Here is a 23,080-nt window from a genome sequence, read left to right on the forward strand (position 1 = left end):
TGGACCTTATGTTCATTTTTTTTTACCATTTATTGTTGACTGTAGGTAGGTGATGGAACAACTACACTACATTTAGATCTAGTCTTCTTTTTGGAAGGAGAATTTATAAAAAAGGCACAGCTGCGTAGTGACAAAACAACATGTACTTTGGTAAAGATGTCACTCTACTTTAAAATGACCTCTATTATTTGTGTTTGTGTGTAAGAGAGAGAAAGAGAGAGAGAGAGAGAGAGAGAGATCAAATTATAACTACGAGTGGTTCTTTAAATGCGCCTTCATTTGCATAGATGGATGCTGAAGTCTTGTCGTGAATAGAGCTTTGTTTTTAGCCTTTTGTTAGAAGCAGCTTGAAGGTTTCATTGGGCATACGGTTATGGTGATTGAATTCGAGATTCTTCAAGAATGGATAAGGGTTACACTTGATCATTTGTATTTAATTAATGGCGACCTGATTATCATGGGGATACATAAGAAAGTTTGATTACTTAGTAAAGAACTTATATTATCAACCTTTCATGGGGACTGAAATCCCACAGTTAATGCACAAGATCACACAATCTTTTACCTCCTAGCTGGACCTTCGTTGCAGATTGTATATTCCTTTATAATTCCAGTTAGCTATCCTGATTCTGTTTTTCAATTTGTCTTCATAAATAAATTTGATCACCACATTTTCCTTTTTACTTTGTTGTCGTTACAACCAAAATCTTTGTTGGTATATTGTAGTTGTGCATGTCATTTTGTGATAAGGACTATGATTTTGCATTTAAATTGTTGACAAATGTCATTGCCATCATTTGTTCATATATTTGCCTATACACATGTTGCATTGGATCTTGCACTTGGGTGTAAAACCTTCTTCATCTTAAGCAGTTTCTTGGTCTTTAAACCTTTTTGATATCAAAATAGTTTCTTGGTGTCTAATCTTTTGCTGTTTAAATGTTTTTTATGGCATAGTTTGTTCTTCTAGCATAACCTTTTTTTAGGGACACTGAAAATGTTTCATGTGTTAAGACTCTCATAAGCAGGGCAGTGTGGGCAGCAAAACCCATAGAAGAGGAAAAGATGTAGATGGAGCTAGCGATAAAGCTAACTTTTCTTGATTCTTTTTGTTTATCTTTATTAATTGTAATCTATTTCTTAATCATATAAAGATTATATATGAGATCAATTAATTTAAATATTTTTGTTTAATGACTCTCTCTCTCTCTCTCCCTACACACACACACACACACACATATATATATATGAAAGGCTGGTGTTACCATTTCTAAAAGTGGTGTATGAGCTATTAGGAACGCCATTAGTGACTGTAACTATATGTACATATGGAAAACTGGTCCTAATGAGCCTTCATTAAGAATGGTCGATGAATGTTTTAGGAACAACTGCTTGACCATTGCTAATTACTTTTAGGAACTGCTACATGTGCTTTTAGGAATAGCTTTCGGCCATTTGTAAAAAGGATATTTGTTGTTGTGAAGTGATGGTGATGAGGTTGCTGCATTGTGAGATCTGATGCTGCCCAGCCGGTCCATTTTATGATTTATATTTTGTGATTTAAAATTTTCAAATGACATTGGAGATCCTCTACATTTATGAAACATTTGATTTGATGGTATAATTTAAATTTATTATTAATGTTCACAACTTAAAGCTAGTTGGTAACGACGCCTAATGATTTTATAAGTTGGTTGTGAAAGGTAGTTCCCACGTGCTTTGATTTTGAAGTTAAATTGACTTTTGAATTTTTTTTAAAGGGCCTCAAATTAGGGCCATTCCATAAGATGGATGATTTTAGAAGTTCTCTGTTACCATTGGATCCTTTAGAGGCAAAGTATGGGCCAGTCATGTCTGCATACATCATAGAACAATAAATTCAAAAAACATCACTATCACCCTTCACGTGAAACTAATTATTGATTGTACCAAAATACTTGAAATTGAGTACTGATTGTACCAAAAAACTAAACAAAGATGTACCTGTGCTTTTTTTTTTCTTTTATATGCAAAATAGTTCCACATGCCTGCAGACAAAGCTTTGTCTTTTTATATGAGCTATGAATCAGTAACATAGCTTATTTTTACTTTTTACTAAGAGCGTTTGTTGGTTTCTATAAGAAAGAATTACTAAATATATACTCAAAATTTCATCACCGAAAAATATGCATACGATTTTATCTCTAACTAGAAAATAATGAGAGCAAGGCCCCTCCATGTGCTAATGCCTTACATGGGACCACATTTCAGCATCAAATCTACATATATTTGTAATAGACTACGGGTGGGATGACACCTGAATCTCAAGTTTATTGCAAGTTTCGCTTATGCTTAATATTGTTCAAATGTTCAAATAAGTAAGATGTAATTTTCCTTTTTTCTGTTCTTAATTTTCTTCAGGAAAACTTGTGTGTGTGTGTATATATATATATATATATATATATCTGGGTAAAATGTATTGTATATATATATATATATATATATGTATATATATATTATATATGTATATATCTGAGAAAAAATGTATTTATTTGTCAAAGTAAGCATCTTCAAGTATATATATCTATTTTTCTACATGTTTGAGATTGCCTACTGTCCTATGGAGATCTGTGTGGTATAATAAACTATGAATCTTAGATCCACGAATATGGGAAGAGGTGGAAACAGCGGTTCAGAGATCTGATCCCCTCACCAGGAAGGAGGAGATCTATGAAGCCGTGGCAGCCCCTTCTACCCTACCATCTGAGTGTTCACGAGCCAAGTTAGTCTAGCTCGAACTATAAGACCCAGCTTGAGAGAGTCGTACTCCAACCCAGTAGCTCCAACTCGGCTTGGTTGAATTTATCTGAGTTCCAACTGGATTCGCTCAAGGCCTGAAATGATAATTGAAAGGAGATGAATAAAATAATTTGTCCTAAAGTCGACAGCCAAACTCCTTTTTATAATCGTTCTTAAGCTGCTTTCCTTGCAAGTTTTTCATACAGTACTAAAGTGGAAAACTGATAGTCCTTGTACCAACAAGTTGTCAAGAAAAAGCTAGTTACCCAAAAAACCTTACAAAAGGAGTAAAACCTCATTAGATTCAACAAGCATTGAAAAAAGAAGAATCAGGAAAAGCAAAGAGGGTCAGGCGTTCCCAATATTGTGATAGATGTGCACTTTTAATGAGCCAACTTTTAATTAGCTAAAACCCAATCGAGCCTAGACGGGACTAGCTGAGTTGAGCTTACCTTGCTCGAGATCAGCTTATTTATTTAAACAAGCTTACTTTTTAACTCTTTTATTAAACGAGTCAAGCTTGAGCTGAGTGGATACAAATCGAGCTTGAGCTACTCCACTCAAACAACTTAACACAATAGGGATGAGGTAGCTCTATGGGCTTCAAAGACCTTAAATTTACCTATCTGTGTCTGTGAATTTCATTTTATTGATTTCTGGGATTATGTTATAGATAAGGGATATGAGTCAAAAAGGATGTAGGCGTTTGGGTAAGAATTTCCAGCTCTCACGACCTGAAAAGATATTCAAGTGAAGACACGTGAGTAGTTGGGTGGGGTTTGTTAACATTGGTTTTTGGAGTTATCTCAAGATTTTTGTATGTGGCATTTAATTTTAATGCACAATCTTTTGTAGACAATAATCTTGTTGGTAAGTTTAAACATAGAATACTGCTTAAAGATTTGTGTATTTATTGGACCGTTTTGGTATAAATTTGAAGAACTAGGAACTAGGAGTTGCAGTAGTGGATAGGGAGGGACCTTTTCCGACATTTATGAAAGACCGGTCTCCGTGATAATTTCCAAAGGGAAAAGCTATAAATGGTGTACCTTGAAGTTGACACGAGTCAATAGTGCCTTGAAGTTGACATATTCTAAACATGATTAGCAGAACCAGCTAACGTATCTTGCCAATTAAACTGATACTGCCTTCCACCAATTAAAGTATTATTCCTTCTTCTTGCATTTGTTTTCTTAGTTGGACTAGTTTCTTTAAATGCATTTTACATGTGATATTCCGGTTACATTCGATATTCCTGTTACATGATTTCTTCCTAGAGTCAACCATCATCCACTTAAATGTGAGGTCACTTGCACGGTAATCTCAACACCTAACCTGAGAATGAGGCTGTTAACTCATTTGGACTTGGCTTAACAAATAATTATAAGTTGTATCTGTAGGATTAATTGAATAGTTAATAGTATGAAATGAGTTTAGACTACTGTAGTTCAACAAGCGTCTCAGTTGGAAACTGATTTGATCTTAACGATCTTATTTATTTTTGCTGGCAGTACGTTTTCTTTCCTTCCCCCTCTCTTCCCTTTTCCTTTTTCCTCTTCACTTATGCCCAGTTTGGATGGAGGGAAATGAAGGAAATTCTTCCTCTTCACTTATGCCCTGTTTGGATGGAGGGAAAGGAAAGGAAAGGGTAGTCATTCATGCGTTCGGTTGGTTAATTAAAGAAAATAAAGATTTGTGTATTTCTGTTAGAAGAATTGGACCGTTTTGGTATAAATTCGAAGAACTAGGAACTAGGAGTTGCAGTAGTGGATTGGAAGGGACTTTTTCAGACTTTTATGAAAGGCCGGTGTCCGTGATCACCTCTGCAATAGTGCAACCCAACCTGATGAGATGCGTTTTAGTATAAATTTCAGTTTGGCTTCAATGACTTTGAATCATTTGCCTAAAATGTTCCGCTTAAACATCGTAGGTCCTAATCCAGGCAGGTATTGGGTCCAGTGGGTTACTTCTCTAGGATATAAACAGTGGCAAGTTTAATATCTGAGTTGAACGTTGTACCAACACGGTTTGCCCTAAATGAATATTATATCTAAAATAATGTTAAGGGGATCAATAAATCAATTTCATACCAACACACGACCAAATGAGCTACAGTTAACCGTGCTGCTTCTCTCTTGAATGGCTCAATTCTGGGGAAAATTTTGACTGGAAAAGTTGGCGTATTACCATACATCCTTCCTTTTAACTCTTTTGATGTTGTGGTACTGATTTCTTGTCATGGCCAAGCGTGGCAGCGTGTGCTCATCTTCTTATATATTTGGAATGTTCTGTTCTCTATATCAACAACCATTTTCATCAAATTTCAGGGGGAGAGAGTGATGGAGAAAGAAGGGAGCTTGAGGTTGAGGCGAATTGCGATGAAGGAGGAGGAGGTGGAGCCATTGGAGTTCATAGAAGAGATGACGAGTCATGTAGATGAGGTGCAGAAGATGGTGCTGGATGACATCCTCTCCACCAATGCCAACGTTGAGTACCTACAGAGGCATGGGATATTCGGTAGAAGTATAGACAGGAAAACCTTCAAGTCCAAGCTGCCAATCATCGAATACGAAGACATCCTGCCCGGCATACAGAGGATAGCAAACGGTGATCCTTCACCCATTTTCTCTGCCCAACCCATCTCCGAGCTACTAACTAGGTCTCTCTCTCTCTCTCTCTCTCTCTCTCTCTCTCTAAATTGCACTTGGTTCACTTTTTGGAGGATGCTCTCCTCATAGTTATTAAGGAACATTGATTTAGGTTGAGGGCCTCATAGTTATTAAGGAACATTGGAGGGTTGCGATTCTTGAGCCTAATTGATTGGGTATTCCTCCCCACCCTCTTTTTCTCCATCACTCAAAATGTGTTTGTTTTACCACGTATCTTAGATCTGCGATAATATGAGATCACTAGGATATCAGATGTGTGGATTTAGAGTCGACCTCCCTCTAATGCTCCACATCCGACTTTAAATCTATGTTTTTTTACTTGTGCACGCCATAAAAACAAAAAAAGGAAAAGGTTTTCCTAAGAATGCATTTTCAGTGCTTTGATATCGTTTGCGCTATAAATTGAGTTGGAACAAATGCTTGTGATTTAATCAAGGAATTATATATATATATATATATATATATATATATATAATGGTTGTATCAAACAACTATGAACATTTTTCAAAATTTTTTTTTTAATATCTTAAGCGCAAATTTGCTTTTCCCGAATGTCACTATAGACAAGGGATTAAAATTCAAATATCCTAATGTCATTTGGGTTCCATCAAAGTAAGGACCAAATTTTTGCCCATTACTAGAGATTACATAATCAAGTTTATGGAACTATCATTCCACCCTGAGGGGTCGGGGTCGGATGAGAACTTGGGAACCAATTTTTCTACTGTAGGTTCACTTCCAAGCTTCCACTCTCTGTCCATCTTTCCTACTGTTACCCTCTACCTCGATGCTTTGAAATCAAGCCTCCGCGTCGAGGCTTTGAAACGTGGTCAGCGCAGACGGCAGCCCTCGACATGGAGGGTTCCCTCGAGACAGAGGGTTTTTGCTCGAAGCAAGGGTTTTGAAATGCCTCTAAATTTTCTTTGAGACTTGGCAAAGGGTTTAAAATTTGTCTTACAAAAGCCAGAGTATCACTATATATGATAACTATATATGATGTAATGGAATCTTTTCTACACTTCAAAATAAATTAAATAAAGATCAATTAAAATTTAAAACAGAGGCTTTCTCTCATATCGTAGCGCAAATATTCATTAAAAAAAAGATCTGTTCCCTCCTCTGGAGTACATATTATTAATATTAATTTTTATTGAAACGTGAAGGGAAAAGGACAAAATAGAGAGAGCAAGAACGCGCGCGAGAGAGAGAATCACCGGCCGACGCGAACGACTTCTGGCAACACTGTTGTTTCCGTGTCACAAAAAACATAAACACAAAAAGTACAAAATTATTTATAAATCCACAGCAAAAGCTTTTGGGTTTCCTCCTTACAATACAAGCATCATGTTCGTCATAGGTTGACAGCAGCAACTCAGTTTCATGGTGAAGAAGAGAAGTGTGGAGAGAAGAAGCTGGTGAAAATGAATCCACCGCTTCTGAACCTCTTTTTCACACTTTTATTGGCAAATTGCATTTCGGCCTCAACAATTTGCACTCATTTTTCAAAATGACTATGAATCTTTTAACAAGATTACCTAGTTACCACATGTTTTTTTAGAAAATTCCAAATATCTGATTAACCTTTAACCGTTCCGATTTGGAGTTCTGGAAATGTGGACTTTATTTCCATTCCAACAATTTTTGGAATGAAGTTCTTTAATATTGTTCCAAATCCACAATTTCAAGGGATGAAACTATCCCTAAAAGATAGGGTCTAATGAAACCTAATCTCCATAAACCTGCAAAAAAATATATAGAACGCAGCATCACCATAATGTGTGTAATTAACATCAATTAAATATAATCAACAGCAATGTTGGGCATAACTGACAGTAAAACAACTTGTTCCTTTATAAACTAGAGAGTGAGTATAGTATGAAAAATTGAATATCGCTTCATTTTTTGGTATTTCCCAAGCCCATTCTTTCCTTTCTTTGAAGTATCATCAGAGAAATTAGACGCTTAATTTCTGTAGGTTTGATCACAAACCCTAGGGTGAAAGGAAATGGAAACCGAAACCCCTGTCTCACCTCTTTCTTCTTCTTCCTTCCCCAAACTATGTGCGCATTAGTGCATCATTGTAAATTCTCAGTTCAGTTGAATGTCGCATCTTTTGGCAGCTCTGGAACTTCAGGCGGTGAGCAGAAAATGATCCCGGTGACTGCCAACCATCATGAAGGGATTTATACAAACTTCGGATGGCTCATTCCCGCTGTCATGAACAAGTAACATATTAAGTTGGTACTTTTATTTTTTTCACTATGAAGTACATATCATCTATTTGGTGAAACGGGTCATCAAATTGACAAGTCTACAAGTCGACAAGCATAATTGTACTCTCACTACATTTATTCTTCGTTTTAAATATTCATTTGAGTGAATTTCGAATTGATATGCAATATGGTGTTGGATTAAGCAATTTTATTCTGATCAAAAAACAAATTTTGGTTACTAAAGCAAGATACATTAAGGTATTTGAATATTTGAACTTAAATTAAACAATGACGTCCTAATTATACGAGATCTTGTATGAAAACAAAACTTTAGTAATATTTGAAGCTCTTGCATAAATCAGATATGCATGTGTTATTCTATTTCAAGTAGACATTTTGAACCAATTTTAAACTATGAGAAACATCATGGTAGTACTTCATGTAATATATAATGATCTCAAATTAAATGAAATTCATCAATGAATCAAACAACACCAGCAATGAATCTAAGGATGAACAATAATGAAAAGATAAAGAACTTTAATCATTATATTTTCACTTCAATAAGTACTGTTTTTACCTACAGTATTCTGCTAAATATGAGAATGATTACAAACAAGGGAATTAAATGTGAAAAAATCTGCGTTGAACTAGAACTGCTGACAATGAAGCACCATATTCTGCTCATTTGTTGGTTATTGACCCTTGGGTTAAAAAGAACCTACTGCAGGTGCAAAGTAGTTTTGCGTGACTCTGGAACAATGAGTCAGAGAGGAAAGGAAAAGCAAAAGATGGATAACATATCCAGTGTTTGCTGCAAAATTGATAACTGGAGCGTCAAAAGATTTGTTATGTTCTTCAACTAAGATAAACAAGCGCACTTGTGCAATAACAAAATTAATGGTTTTTTTAGTAAAGTACACTTACACAAAGAATGTATAAACCATGCTGAAGTTTTACAAATATGTGGAAAAAAGTTCCTATAGCATGCAATATTGTAGAAAGGTTTATGTATCAACATTAATAAAAAAAGATGATGCATATGGACAAAAAACAAAAGAAGATCAAGGAAACATAATTGCACTGGTGGAGCTTCTTGGAAGGCTCCTTAACAACAAATATCACTTAAAAAACAGAACTTCTGTAAGAACGAGACTAATAAAGAGAATAAATATGGAGTCAGTTATTGTTTTTATCCAGATTTTTTTTTCATGTGTTTTTGGGCTTACACAGGACAAAAGTTCATTGCAGCTTAAACCTTAACAGCATATTGATGATGGCTGGGTTCTTCTATGACAAACAGAAATATCTCAGGATTAGATAAAGGAAAGGTCCTATTCTTCTTCTTGACTAGAAGAGAGACCAAGAGTCCAGCTGGAATTATCATGCGGACTGTACTTACAAGCTACTTTAAAAGTCCTCAATTTCTTTGCAAACACTATGCTAACATCAACTACACAAGCTCCATTCCCTCCATCCATTGCACAGATGTCTTCCAAAGCTTGTATGCTCAAATGCTTGCCGGCCTAGCTGACCGGCTTGCCATCTTTCAGATAGGTTCAACTTTTGCACCAATCTTTCGCCAGGCTATCCACTTCCTCAAGCGTCATTATCAGGAACTTGCAGCAGATATTGAGCATGGGACAGTGAATCCACAAGTCACTGACACAGCAGTTAGAGCAGCATTAGGAAACGCTCTGACCCCTGACCCAGAAAATGCAGAACACGTAAGGAAGGAATGTTCAAGTGGGGTTTTTCAGGGTATCATAAGGAGGATTTGGCCAAATACAAAATTCTTGGATCTTATAGTGACAGGACCAATGGCACAATATATTCCAAGCTTGAATTTCTACAGTGGGGACTTGCCTTTGACCAGCACTCCCTATGGATCATCAGAGTGCTTCTTTGGGTTAACCTTATGCCCTTTTACTAAGCCTGATGACATTGCCTACACCATTATGCTAACATGGCCTACTTTGAGTTTTTGCCTGTCAAGCCTGCATATGATATTGGCTCACGTGGAGGATGGAAAAGAGTATGAGCTCATGGTGACCACTTACTTTGGTAAAAGTTTATATAGCTTTATTCAGTCACATGGCTGTGTGTGTTTCTGCATTTTCCTCTACGTATTTATGTGCAAGATTGCCATCTAGTCTTGGGAACAACAATATTGAGAATTGATGGCTTTGATAAAACATGAATCATATGAGGGAGTGTCCTTTAGTTTCATCAAGATTTGACCTAACACACATCCACACAAGAATACATGCATACGCACACACACATATATAATAACTCTGTCATTTCCTCCCTAATGTAACTACTAGCTGAGGCTTTTGGCTATCTTATTTTTAAAATGATAAATGTACATGCCCAGGTCCTTGTTCTTCTACCAGATACAGACGATTCAACTATGTTTCCTTTCCCGAAAATAGGATCTAGTGAGTATAGAGTATTTATAACAATTTTAGGTTGTTTATTATGAAATTTTACAAGAACTTGTATGCGATTCATAGTCAAGCAATCTAACATTTCTGTCGAAGACATTTAATAGTGTAAGTGATAGAGAACCCTCATTGATTTACAGTCTTCTGTAAGCAAGTTAACAATATGGATATGATGCTTTAATTGTTCTGTCGTACAAAATATGTTAGGGCCAAGAGTTTGATTCCTAAAGCTAAGGATTTCATTAAATTGTAAAAATACCAAAGCAAGAGATTCACCATATGTAACATAAGTTATCCTATAGATGGATCGAATGAAAATCATGCTAAAGCATGTCTGGATTTGCCTCGAACATAAATTATGAGACTGATCTCACTTTCTCTCTCTTTATATATATATATATATATATATATATATATATATACATTTCAAAGGCAAAATACTGAGTAGCTGTTCCTATACATGACAGCCTATGAACCCCAACAGTGTTGACCAACCGTCTCTAAGTAGGATCACCATGTCATTGGAAAAAAGTGACTGCCGTCCATTGGTGGGTTTTTTTATGTTCTGTTTTATAAGAAGCACAAACTTAGATTAGTTAAGTTTGATATGTATGTATGTTTATGAAGAAGTGAAAGCATTATAGTTGTTCATTTTGCAAAAATGGTGAAGGAAGCAAGTGTTTTGGCTGAGCTAATTTGATCTATGTTTTACCTTTATGAAAATACGCATTGATGAATCAATTAGAAGCTTAGATTTGAGAAAAAGTTTAATTGTGCTCACCTAGAAATGGCCCAACTTAAATGCGTTAGGCCAAGGATAGCCAGTTAAACTCAATTAGTGGTCTTCGTGCTGTAGTTTGACCACCAGCTTGGCAACCATGCCTTTCCCCATGACCAATGACAAATTTGACAATTTGCATCTATTGGAACAACCACATGCCCTTTCTCAAAACATTCTCCATTGTTTTTTTACGATCCACTTTATAGATGTAGTTATTAATCATATCCAAGAGATGAACATATATAGATAGATGAAGCCATGCAAACAAGTGATTAATGTTTTTTCCTCATTGCTCACGAGATAATTTCTTTTCCTCATGCCACACTAGGTCTTTACCGATATAAGATTGGGGACGTACTAAGAGTTGCCAACTTCTACAACAAAGCTCCCCAATTCCACATTGTTGGTCGGAAAAATGTTTGCCTTAGCATTGATGTGGACAAAACGGAAGAGACAGAGTTACAGAAGGCCATAGCGGCATCTGAACTTGCTCACCTTAGGCCACATAATGCAAGAGTTCTTGACTACAGTTGTTATACTGATGTTAAGACAATTCCAGGGCATTATGTTATTTACTGTGAACTTTCTCCAATCAATCATAGTGAGAACTCTTCATTCTCACGGGTAATCGACCAATGCTGTCTCACTATCGAACAGTCACTAAATTCTGTTTACAGAACCCTGAATGCCTATTACAAAACAATAGGACCATTGGAAATCAAGCTTGTGAAAGATGGTGCATTCCATGAAGTAATGGACCATGCTACAGCTAGAAGTGCTTCTGCTGCACATTTTATATTGGAGATATTGGAGGCGAGGGTTGTGTCAACTCATTTTAGTCCAGGTGTTCCAAGTTGGTAGCCATGACCGCAGCAGAAGATGGCTTCAATCGGATAAGCTCAAGCTTCTGGGAGGAGATCTACTTGCATTATATTTTGTCTGCACGTCTGTATGTGTTGTACACAACTGTCTGGTGCTTCTATCTATAAATGAACATGGACATCTTCCCTTCTTAGCCGCGCACATATATGCACATATAAGAAAATATTCAAAATACTGCCCACCAAATTGGTAGCCACGTCCGTTCAGTGATAGAGCATGCGCAGCTTCATATTTAAAGCTAGAATGAGAAAATGAACGAAAAACGTTCAATCTCGTAGGGGACTGCCTCAATGATGGTTAGGCAGAACCCTTTAACTTTTTTTTATTTTTTATTTTGTCTATTTTAAAATTTTTATTTCATTTCACAGAAATATACATAAATATAAAAATCATTCAATTTCAATGAAAAGTAGCAGCATTTCTTTGGTGACACATTTTCTGGATTTTAAATTCAATTCGACCTTTTAGCAAAATCCACTTGAATACCTTACTATTTTGCCAATTTGCTACGATTATAATTTTTTAATATTATCAATATTAAAAAATTATAGTTAATATTTTCTTAAATTTACATAAAGCCATTAGTTTATTGTTTTGATTTAAAGAAGTATAGTTAATATTTATTTTTAAATTCTTTTAGAAGTTGATTAGAGGTTTTCTGAAATTTTAGAAAGTTGAAAGGGTCCACTTTATTGTTATTTTATTTCTAGTGGACTAATTTTGTAAAGTTGTCAACACACCCTAATCACTTTTAATATGAGATTAGGGTTACGTGAATGAGAATCTGAATGTTTCCTCTCTTTCTCTCTCCCTCCCTCTTTCTCTCTCTCTCTCTCTCTTGTTCCTCTCTTCCTCCCTATTGAACATGGTATCAGAGCAACGGGCCTAGGGCTGTAAGATCAAGGGTTCCACGCTCCTTCCTTCCTATCCTCCTTTCTCATCTCTCCTGTCAAGCTAGGGTTTCACATCTGAAATTCCTCTTGATTACAAAAGAAGCAATCAGACTGGTTAGTGGAAAGGGGCTAATCACGTTTAACATGTAGAGACGTGATTAGCACCCTAGTGCGGCTGTTGAAGACGTTAAGCTGCAGAAAAAAAAAAATCTGATGTCGTTGTGTATGTTGTTGCCATGGAAGAAGATCAGACCATCGACAACGGTATGCTGATCAAATCTGATGTCGTGTATGTTGCTGCCGTGGAAGAAGGTCCATTGACAAGGGTGTGCTGATTTGCTCGGTTGGGTGCTGCCTCATGGATCTTCGCATTTAGAGTTGGAAGAAGAGCTTTGTAATATACGGCAACGTCATCAATATCTATCACAATATTTTGCTACGTTGACTGTTGCATATGAGAGGTTAAAAGCTCTTCGCCCATCATGCAAGCACTGCTATGCATCTCATTTTGAAACTGGTATGGTGGCAAAGTTTCTATCTGGGTTATCTTCAGAGTACTCTGTGGCAAAGTCTCAAATCCTCACAGGCAGTGATCTTCCAGACTTAGCAGACACATATAATAGGCTGAGTCGCCTTGCTGTCACTCTTTCTCAGTCTACACATAATACACGAGTCTTTGCACTTGTGACATCAGGAGGACGGGGCCATAGTTCTTTTACTAGCACGAGAGGACGTGGCACAGGCCATGGTGCAGGACGTGGCAGAATTTAGTTCTCTTATTGTGCCAAGCTAGGTCATTTGGAGGACCGATGTTGGGATAAGCATCCTCATCTTCGTTCTGGTGGGTCATTAGGCCGTGGTGGAGGGAGAACCATTATAGGAAAGGGGCCTTCTTCGTCCAATGCAACTTCCTCACAGGCTACAGCTTCTATGGTTGAGTCCCCTACCTCTGCTCCATCATACTTACTCAACTTAAGTAAGAAGGAATATGATCTAGTTCTTGCTCAGAGGTCCTCCCCTGCATCTACTAGCACTGTTGCAGTAGAGTCGGCTTTCACTGTTGGTGCCCCTACAACTGACCCAGGTATGATATAGATGATCGACTCAGGAGCTTCTAGGCATTGTTGTAATCAGCCGCATATGTTTTTATCATTAACCAGGTTCACTACACCACAACACGTCAGATTGGCTGATGGCAAATTATCACCTATTATGGGGTGCGGGATATCTACCTTACATTTTTGGGCACCATTACACATGTGCTATATGCTCCTAAATTTCCTATTAATCTGTTATTTGTTAAGCAATTGGCTAGAGACTTACAACATAGAGTCATTTTTTTATCCTGGTTCATGTTCTTTTCAGGACTTACAAACTGGGAAGACGATTGGTAGCGGCCATGAATGGGAGGGACTCTACTTTCTGTCTATTCCAGTCAATGTTGCTGTATCATCATTCACATCGAAGCCGACTCCTCTGCAGTGGCATCTCAGACTGGGTCATCCCTCTGTGTCCAAACTTCGTCGCATTCTTTCCAGATATTCCTGCATCAGAGTCTTTCCTACGTGAAGCATGCCAATTAGGCAAGCATACACGTAGTAGTTTTCCCTCGAGTTAGAGTCTTTTTAATCTATTTCATGTTGATGTTTGGGGTCCAAGTCGGGTTTCTTTTCGTTCGCGTTTTTGGTATTACCTTGTTTTGGTTGATGATTTTACCAGAGTCAGTTGAGTATTTTTGTTACGAGAAAGGTTTGAAGTCATTTGTATTCTTTAGAGATTTATCAAGGAAATAAAAACTCAGTTTGGTTCCATTGTAAAAAATATTCGCACTAATAATGCTCTTGAATTTAAATATTCTGTTATACTTCAATTTTATGCCAATCATGGGATGACCACAATATACATGTCCCCACACGTCCCAACAAAATGGTGTTGCAGAACGTAAACATTGTCAGCTTATAAATGTGGCTCATACCCTCATGTTGCACACTCATATGCCCGCCTACTTTTGGGGTGATGCTATTCTTACAGCTTGCTATCTTACTAACTGATTGCCCTCATCTGCCATTCAGGAATGCATCCCCATCCAATTACTATACCCAGATCGACCATTATTTCATATACCTCCCAAAGTATTTGGATGCACCTGCTTTGTACACATCTTAGGCCCAAATAGAAACAAACTTGCTGGCTAGACTATTAAATGTGTGTTCATTGGTTATTCTGCCAATCAAAAAGGGCATTGGTGCTTTGATCCCCATACCAAGAAAGAGATTGTCAGTGTGGATGTTACATTCTTTGAGTCTCGTCCATACGTTTCCACTTTGTGTTCTACCATGTTTGAGCATCCAGTTTCTATTCCTCTTCCTATTCCCCCAATTTCACTTGAGTCTTTGCCTTCTTCTCCACTGTCATCTTGTGATAGTTTCTGTGATCCTCCCCTTGTCTATACTCGTCGTCAAAGTCCCTCTCCCAACCATCCACCAGCATCTTCTCATGAGGTAAGTTCCACTGATAAGATTGACCCAGGTAAAAATGATGAGTTCTCAGGAGATGATCTACGAATCGCCATTCGCAAGGGCCGACGACAGTGCACCATGCACCCGATCTCTAACTCTATTTCTATAAATCATTTGAGTACAAGTTTGGTGCAATTTGATCGAGCTATGTCTAGTCACACTATCCCATCATCTCACCAGCAAGCCTTGTTAGATTCTCAATGGAAGCAAGCTATGCAGGAGGAAATGGATCTTCTCTCTCGGGAGACTTGGGACTTGGTGGATCCCCCATTAGATTGTGATGTTGTTGGCTCGAAATGGATATTCACTATCAAATATTATTCTGATGGTTCCGTCGAGCGATTCAAAGTCCACCTTCTTGCAAAAGGTTATACATAGACTTAAGGGGTTGACTTCTTTGAGACGTTTTAACCAGTGGTAAGGTTAGGTACTATTTGCCTAATTTATCTCTCTCACAGTTCAGCAGGATTGGCCTCTTTTCCAACTTGATGTGAAAAATGCATTTCTGTATGGTGATCTTTCTGAAACGGTTTATATACAACAACCACCTGGTTTTGAAAGTTAGGGGGAGTGTTCCAATGTATGCAAACTCAAAAAGGCTATCTATGGACTTAAACAAAGTCCTTGCGCATGGTTTCATAAACTTAGTGAGATTCTATCTAAGTGTGGTTTTCAAAGATCTCAACTTGATCATTCATTGTTTATCAAGTGCAGCACAGATGGTATAGTGATATTGATTGTATATATTGATGACATTGTTATCACAAGGGAAAGTAATCAAAAGATGGCTAAGACAAAGAAGTTTCTACAGAAACACTTTGTCACAAAAGACCTTGGTCAACTCCATTATTTTCTTGGTATTGAAGTGGCTCGTAGTAGTAAAGGGGTTGTGATGTCTCAGAGGAAATATGTTCTTGATCTTCTGCAGTAAAAAAGATTATTGAGGGCCAAACCTACCACACTTCGTATGAATCCCCGAATTCATATTTATGATGATGAATCAGAGACTTTTGACTCTCGATCTTACAGATCTCTGATCGGAAAACTATTATATTTGACAATCGCTCATCCAGACATTAGCTTTGCTGTGAATAAGCTAAGTCAATTCATGCAATCCTCAGAAAGTTCATTCGGAGACTACCTTAATGGTGGTAAAATACTTGAAATCAGCCCCGGGAAAGGGGTTATGATTCAAAAGGGGAGAAAGTGTGGGCATAGTAGCATATAGTGATGCTGGTTATGCATGGTCAGTAGATGACAGAAGATCTACTACAGGTTTTTACATCTTTGTTGGAGGGAATCTTATTTCTTGGAGAAAGAAGAAACAAAATGTGGTTGCTAGATCTAGTGCTAAGTTTGAGTATAGAGCTATGGCCCAAACTTCAGCTGAAATGTCTTGGATCAAATCGGTGCTTATAGAATTGGGGATTTTAGTGAACCTTTCAATGAAGATGTATTGCGATAAAAGAGCAACAACCTATATTGCAAATAACCGTGTTTTTCATGAGAGGACAAAACACATTGAAGTAGCTTGTCATTATGTTCGGGACTTGGTATAAGGAGTCATTAGCACTGTTCATGTCTCTTCTGAAGATCAAGCAGCTGACATGTTTACTAAGGCGCTTCCCATCAACGATTTCTTGAGAGGATGTAACAAGCTGAGCATGATTGATAGCTATGCTCCAGCTTGAGGGGGGTTGTTAAATACTTTTAGAAGTTGATTAGAGGTTTTCTAAAATTTTAGAAAGTTGGAAGGGTCCACTTTATTGTTATCTTATTTCTTGTGGACTAATTTTGTAAAGTTGTCAACACAACCTAATCTCTTTTAATATGAGATTTGGGTTACGTGAATGAGAATCTGAATGTTTTCTCTCTCTCTCTCTCTCTTTCTTGTTCCTCTCTTCCTCCCATATTGAACATTTATAATAATTATTTTTTCCAAAATTCATTTTAATAAAACCTCAACATGCTAAAATTCATTGTCACATTAATTTTCTTTTCAGAAATAAACATAAAGAAACATATCTGCATATAAAAAGAATAAAAAGTACAATCATCTTTGTTATGACAGTACTAATTTGTTTGAACTATATGCCTGTGTTCCTTAAAATAAAATTTATGTTCCATCACTGCTGCCCATTGCTGCCACAGCGATCACCCATCTTTCTTTGGCAAAGATGAGTCCCACCTATAGCCCTCTGGTGAGGATGACAAATAAGAAAAATGCACACACGTATATGGGTTTAACCAGATTTTCACATACTTTTCTGATATTCCTTCCATTTTTCTTTTACAGAACTATTGCAGTCCATCCTAAGATTATTGGATCCAAAGGGGGACTAAAAGAGAGTTGATCTCACTGTAACAGAGGAGACTTACAACAGTACTGTCTAAATCATCCTCATATACCTTATCATTGAAATGATTACAGCTACTAACCTTGGAAGTGAGGATGAGACTGAGAAGCTATAGTGGGGAGAACGTTTCCCGGAATAGATACTGCCGTCAAGCAAAAAAATGAATATTCATTTAAAAAAATGCTAGAAATCTTCTCTCTAGGACACCTAACATATTTTTTCTTGTTTTGCCAAAAGCCCAGTATAAAGAATCTCTCGCTTTGGGTAAAGTTTTGACCGGAATTATCCCAGTGTGATGTTCTGGAAACTTCAAAATAAACCTATGTAATATAAGATCTTAGTTTGAGAAACAAATCAAACCAGACCTGCATTTGCAAGAAGCCCTTGTAGGAATTAATCCCTCTTGAGCTCCAGTCCCCTAGCTCTAATCTGAAGTGGACCTAGCCTGTGTACTGAAGAATCAGGAATGTCCATCCTGCAAAAACATTAAGAAGCTTTAGGCAAACAAAGAATGCAAAGTGTATTCCTCAGAAATTCGTAGGATGGAAAACTAACCAACTCAATGAAAGATCATAAATGGCTGCAATCTCACATACAGTCATCTAGTCACTACAGGGACACAGGAAAAACAGGCAGCTTTCTAAACCCTTTTTTCTTCGGTCAACTGGTTGAGAGAGAAAGAGGGAGGTCTCATACATTATTCCGGGTGGTCCTCGTCCATCGTCAGCCATTGTCAATAGAGAGAGAGAAAGAGAAAGAGTGCCCTGACATTGCAGCTCATTTAGGAGGATGGAACAAAACTGAAAACCAACGTAAATATTAGGACTTATAGAGCAAACCAACTGATTTTGGGAACAACACAGCTTGAAATTTTGATATGTGGACTGTTGGAGATAAATCAAGTTCCTCTCAAATGGATTGGCTGTGATCAAATTATAACAGGATCATCCCAAAGAGCTGTTAAACTCTGTCCCCAACCCAATTACATATCTCATGCTGGTTTTTTATATATGCAGCTTCAATTCACTCTATATGGCCACACAGATTCCTGATCAATGATTTCACCAATTGCCATATTCAACGTTTGCATCTAACTACAAAGGTGTTTCAGCATCTTACTTCTGCCCGCATGCTAATATATGAGGAACAATTCACCTAATAACATGGTCTCCTCAGTGTGAAATGTTCATATTACTTAGTGTATGACACAGATGGAGCATGGTATGATGATGTCAATAAGCATGGCAAGTCAATGCGTTTTCAAGAACTGCATGCACAACAACAAAAAAGGGTATTGGCTAGGGCTCTTTCCATGGCCGATAAATTAGTTTTCCATTGCCAAAAATATTTTTTTGGCAATGACCTATACCACAGCGATTGCTAAGGGTCACCCCTGGCATAGGTCTTTCTTCCAAAAGCCATTGGGAAAAAGTTGTTGGGCATGACTACATATTTTGTTGGCAACAAGAGTGGCCGTTGCACAAAAACTTTTTGGGCATGGTTCCATTTTTAATTGGCAACAAAAGTAGCCATTGCAAAAAATGGCTACATCTGAAACTAACCAATAATATGGCTCTATGCATTACTACTTGCATAAACTTTCCAGTAGCAGCATTATATATATATATATATATATATATATATATATATATATATATATATAAAAGTGATAGCTTCATAAATTGAAATTTAGTGAATTAAAACTATCTCATATAATTATACAACATGTATATAAAACCAAAAGTTTTATAAAATATCCAGCTTTCACAAACTCAAATTTTTATCTTATTGACCAAAATTAACAGTTGGTGAATTGCAATCAAGCTCTATTTATCAGCCTTCAAACTGGTACCCTTTACCTTCACTGCAACACTTTTATTATCTACATGAATGAAACTGGATGAGGTTAATCAATAAACACGAGAAAAGGTGAATAGGATGTGGATTGCCTCACCAGCATCTAGATGACCAAAAACCCCAAGAAAGTCTGGAAGCAGGTTATATCTTCGGCCCTAGCGCTACAGCACGTTCAAATAAAAATATCAAAATATGCTCATGTTTTAAATATTTTAAGTGATTCATGTTGTCACACTTCACAGAAGAAACCTGTTACCCTTTAGACACACATCACATAATTTTTGTCTCTTCTCTGCATGATTTTTCTTCAACTTCTTAGGACCACCATCTCCTTCTGAGCATCACCATCTATATATCTCATACAAATTTCCTCCTCGTTTTTTTATTATAGAGAGAGAGAGATTAGTACAAACAAGACACTTAAGTCAGGGACAAAAACCAGACCCTTTAGATTTTGTATAACCAACTATAAATTTTGGACCTTTACATTGATTGGTTTGTTATGTACATATTTTGCAGAAAAGGCCATTGTGTGCAGACGTTGTCATTGGGAAAGGGAATACAGCGTTATGGAAAATGTGTGGTCTTCATAAAAAGACTTGTTTGACTGTCTTCTTTGATGTTTCGCCAAGTGAATGGTCAAGCCCCGCAGAACCAGGTGCAAGCCAGCAAGTGTATATTCAGTTTTAGACAACATATGCCATTTTTATCCTTTCTTTTCCTTTCCAATGTTGCTATATGTAATACCTTGGTTTAGATTGTGCAGTCTTAATTCATTTACCAGAACCCTGAAGGACAAATGAGACTCCGTGTGACGACTTTCACAAGAAAGTGGGTGGATGGTTCTGCTAGTACAATGATTGGTCATCAAATTTCTCAGTTTACATGCTTAATTTGATGCTTTTTCTGACACATATCTAGGGCAAAAAATAAATGAGATTCAGCTGCCTAATTGTTTTTCCGGAGAAGATCTGTATGTGATCCATGCAATAGATTATCTTTTGTTCTTTTGTTTTTTACTTGAAAAGAAAAGAACTCCATCAATCAAGGGTGAGTGTTAAATTCTGGCCTCATTTTGCTGTCATTACTGATCATCTAACAAGGCCTCTTATCTTATCAATATAGAAGGATATGTAGTTAGTGATGGTCCTCTTCCTAAAACTAGATCTTATTAATTTAGCTGCTGATAGCTTGGATATGATTTTTTTCATCCTAGCTGCATGTGTGGCTCAGATGGAGACCCTATTTGTCATAGCTAGTCTTCCTTGGCTGAGTTAGTGATTTGAATTCTCCTGCATGCATTATCTCCATGAAGCATGACCACCAAATTTCACTCTATTATCAACTTTTTTTTGTTTTTCTTCTCTCTTTTTTTCCTTTCAGTTCACATCTTAAAAGATCTGCTAATAACCCTTTTGTGTCCATGAAACCATAATTTCTGACGTTTTCAATCGTTAACCTGCTTTCCTTGACAAGAATTCTTACTTTGCTAGGTTGTCAACTGGGCTTGCAATGGTAGTGAACTTTGGCATCACATGGACAGGAATTTCAATAAGTTCAGATATTTATTAATCCAGCTTTTCTTTCTTCTTATGATCAGAATTTTTTTATCCAGCTCTTTTGATGAGCTGCTTTCTTATTCTTGCCATTCTCATTAACTGAAATTCTTACGTGTAACACATAACCCTTGTATAGTAATTTACCTTATTTAGAGATGCAATTCAATTTTTGGCAGGGAAGAAAAGTAACTCCTCTTCTTTACAATCCTGAAGCAAGTAACTCCTAGTCCTGAGTTTGGGGCCGCATTGAAGGGTAAATTATTCCCTGTTATTATTCTCTAATTAATTTATTTTGCTTTTAATTTTATGCTTAATGAGTTTTCCTAATAGGGGGCTTCAATCAACCTTTCGTGTGTGGTGGTCAGCCAAGATCAATGACAAGGAAAGATCGACAAAAATCTGATCAAGATATGCAGCACCAAGCATGGTAGGAAGCAGAAAATTTGATTGTTTCTATTTAGTGTCTATGCTTGTGATGTCCTAACCAGCTGTTTATTGCCATCTTAGTTATCAAGGTAAGCTTCCTCTCCTGCCTCTTGCCCCTGCTGTAATGAAGTTAAAGAAGTGAGAAGCAGAAGACGCATGACCAATGATACTTCCATAAAATTTGATGTCTTAGACACTGTAGTTTTTAATTCATTTAAATTTAAATTTTTAAAATTTTCTTGTGGACCCTTCACTAGCAAGAACTTTTACAGAATTTGTTGCAATTTTTCATTTTTTATAGACTCCGCTATTGATCTCTTATCTCTTATTATCTTGTGTTGGCTACCATTATTTGGTTTTCAGTTTTTTTTTTTTTACTTCTCATTCCGCAGTCAAAATAATGGCAATAATGTCAAGCATTTATAAACTAATGAAATGGGTTTGCTATTTTCAAAGGAAAATGTAGCTTACATGTTGTTGCCTTTTCTTGAGCTTTTTTTTTTTAATGAGTTATAGGTCTCCATCTCTGTATTCAATATACATACTGATCATAAAGATCAAAATTGTGCTCCAGCTGCTCATATCCTCGTGGACTTGTGAAGTTCTCATACAAAAAAGTTTACTGCATAGATTGGATTGTTCCAAGCTTGTCAAGGATGGACTTTATCAAAAGATAATAGTTTGGTTAATTGTTATGTGTAAAGTCCAATTGCAATGTGTATATGTTATATATATGTATGTCGTGTTCAAAACCCATTACTCGATTGGACGTGACATTTGATACTTGTTCTTTTTGAAACCTATTGAACCCTTCCACAACCTGCAGAGAAAAGCTGGTTGTCTTGGACTGGCTAAGGTCAACAGTAGAGAGTACTGCAGATATCAATTGCCTTCATGGTGTTCTTTTGAATTTTTTTGTACTGAAAATTGTGTTTATTTCCTGCTCATTAGCATCTAGTCTACCACTATATATCTTGTTTTTGAAGTCCAAATTGATCTGCTTCACCAGTATGTCACTTCCAACAAATGAATTAGGCCCTTTGACCCAAAAGTAGGGGGGAAAGAAAGCAGAGATAGTCCGATAGCTTAGACATAAAAGCTTTAGAATGCTTTGCTTGTAAGAGATATCTAGAATAACTTAATTCAAGTTCAAGTATGAAGAAAGCACTTCAGATTATAAAATTTCTCAATCTCAATCAGTTGAAGGATATTTGATTGGAACCAAAAGTTCAAGCTTGTCATTCTCAATACTATCTAGTTAGAGCCTATGTCATATAGGTATGGGTACAATTGTGATACACGTATGGTGTTTTCGCCAATCTTGGTATGGCGGGACGACAATAATAATATATTTTTAATTCCAAAAAGTAAAATGAAAAAAATGAAAAAACAAAATTGATATCATCACATCATTAAGACAATGTTCCTTTCATAGTTCCTACATGTAGTCTCATAAAAAAAAAAAAACATAAAACGTTCCTTTCACAGTTTCTACATATAATCTCATAAAAAAACACAAATAAACTGAGATCATTCTTTCGATTCTTCTTCCTCTTCCATGTTTACCTCCGCAACCTCCTATTCATCCTCCTCTACCTCTTGCAGTGTACATGGTTCATTTAACCCCGAATTAAGATGGTTTACATCATCCTCTCCTTTGAAGTTAAAGTTCTCACTATTTACATCCCAACTTGTATTG

The 23,080-nt window shown here is 36.7% G+C and overlaps 1 protein-coding gene across 3 annotated transcripts; it reads left to right on the top strand.

Moving 5' to 3' along the window:
- Window positions 1-4,767: 4,767 nt before the first annotated feature.
- Window positions 4,768-21,709, top strand: LOC116258689 (probable indole-3-acetic acid-amido synthetase GH3.1). 3 transcript variants are annotated; one of them, XM_050079274.1, is made up of 7 exons: window positions 4,768-5,000; window positions 5,106-5,437; window positions 7,568-7,672; window positions 8,964-9,708; window positions 10,038-10,101; window positions 11,217-13,747; window positions 14,029-14,472. In XM_050079274.1, exons 2-6 carry the CDS (start codon window positions 5,118-5,120, stop codon window positions 11,747-11,749), a joined length of 1,767 nt encoding a protein of 588 aa, XP_049935231.1. In that variant the 5' UTR covers window positions 4,768-5,000; window positions 5,106-5,117; the 3' UTR covers window positions 11,750-13,747; window positions 14,029-14,472. The 3 variants fall into 3 exon arrangements, 2 of the variants coding, with proteins under 2 accessions (XP_049935231.1, XP_031491852.1); XM_031635992.2 differs by lacking the exons at window positions 4,768-5,000; window positions 10,038-10,101 and having other exon boundaries at window positions 5,010-5,437; window positions 8,964-9,724; XR_007574117.1 differs by lacking the exons at window positions 4,768-5,000; window positions 8,964-9,708; window positions 10,038-10,101; window positions 11,217-13,747; window positions 14,029-14,472 and adding exons at window positions 19,916-21,208; window positions 21,286-21,382; window positions 21,463-21,709 and having other exon boundaries at window positions 5,248-5,385.
- The last annotated feature ends 1,371 nt before the right edge of the window (window positions 21,710-23,080 follow it).

Source organism: Nymphaea colorata, chromosome 8, assembly GCF_008831285.2.
Source record: "Nymphaea colorata isolate Beijing-Zhang1983 chromosome 8, ASM883128v2, whole genome shotgun sequence".
NCBI classification, from domain to species: domain Eukaryota; kingdom Viridiplantae; phylum Streptophyta; class Magnoliopsida; order Nymphaeales; family Nymphaeaceae; genus Nymphaea; species Nymphaea colorata.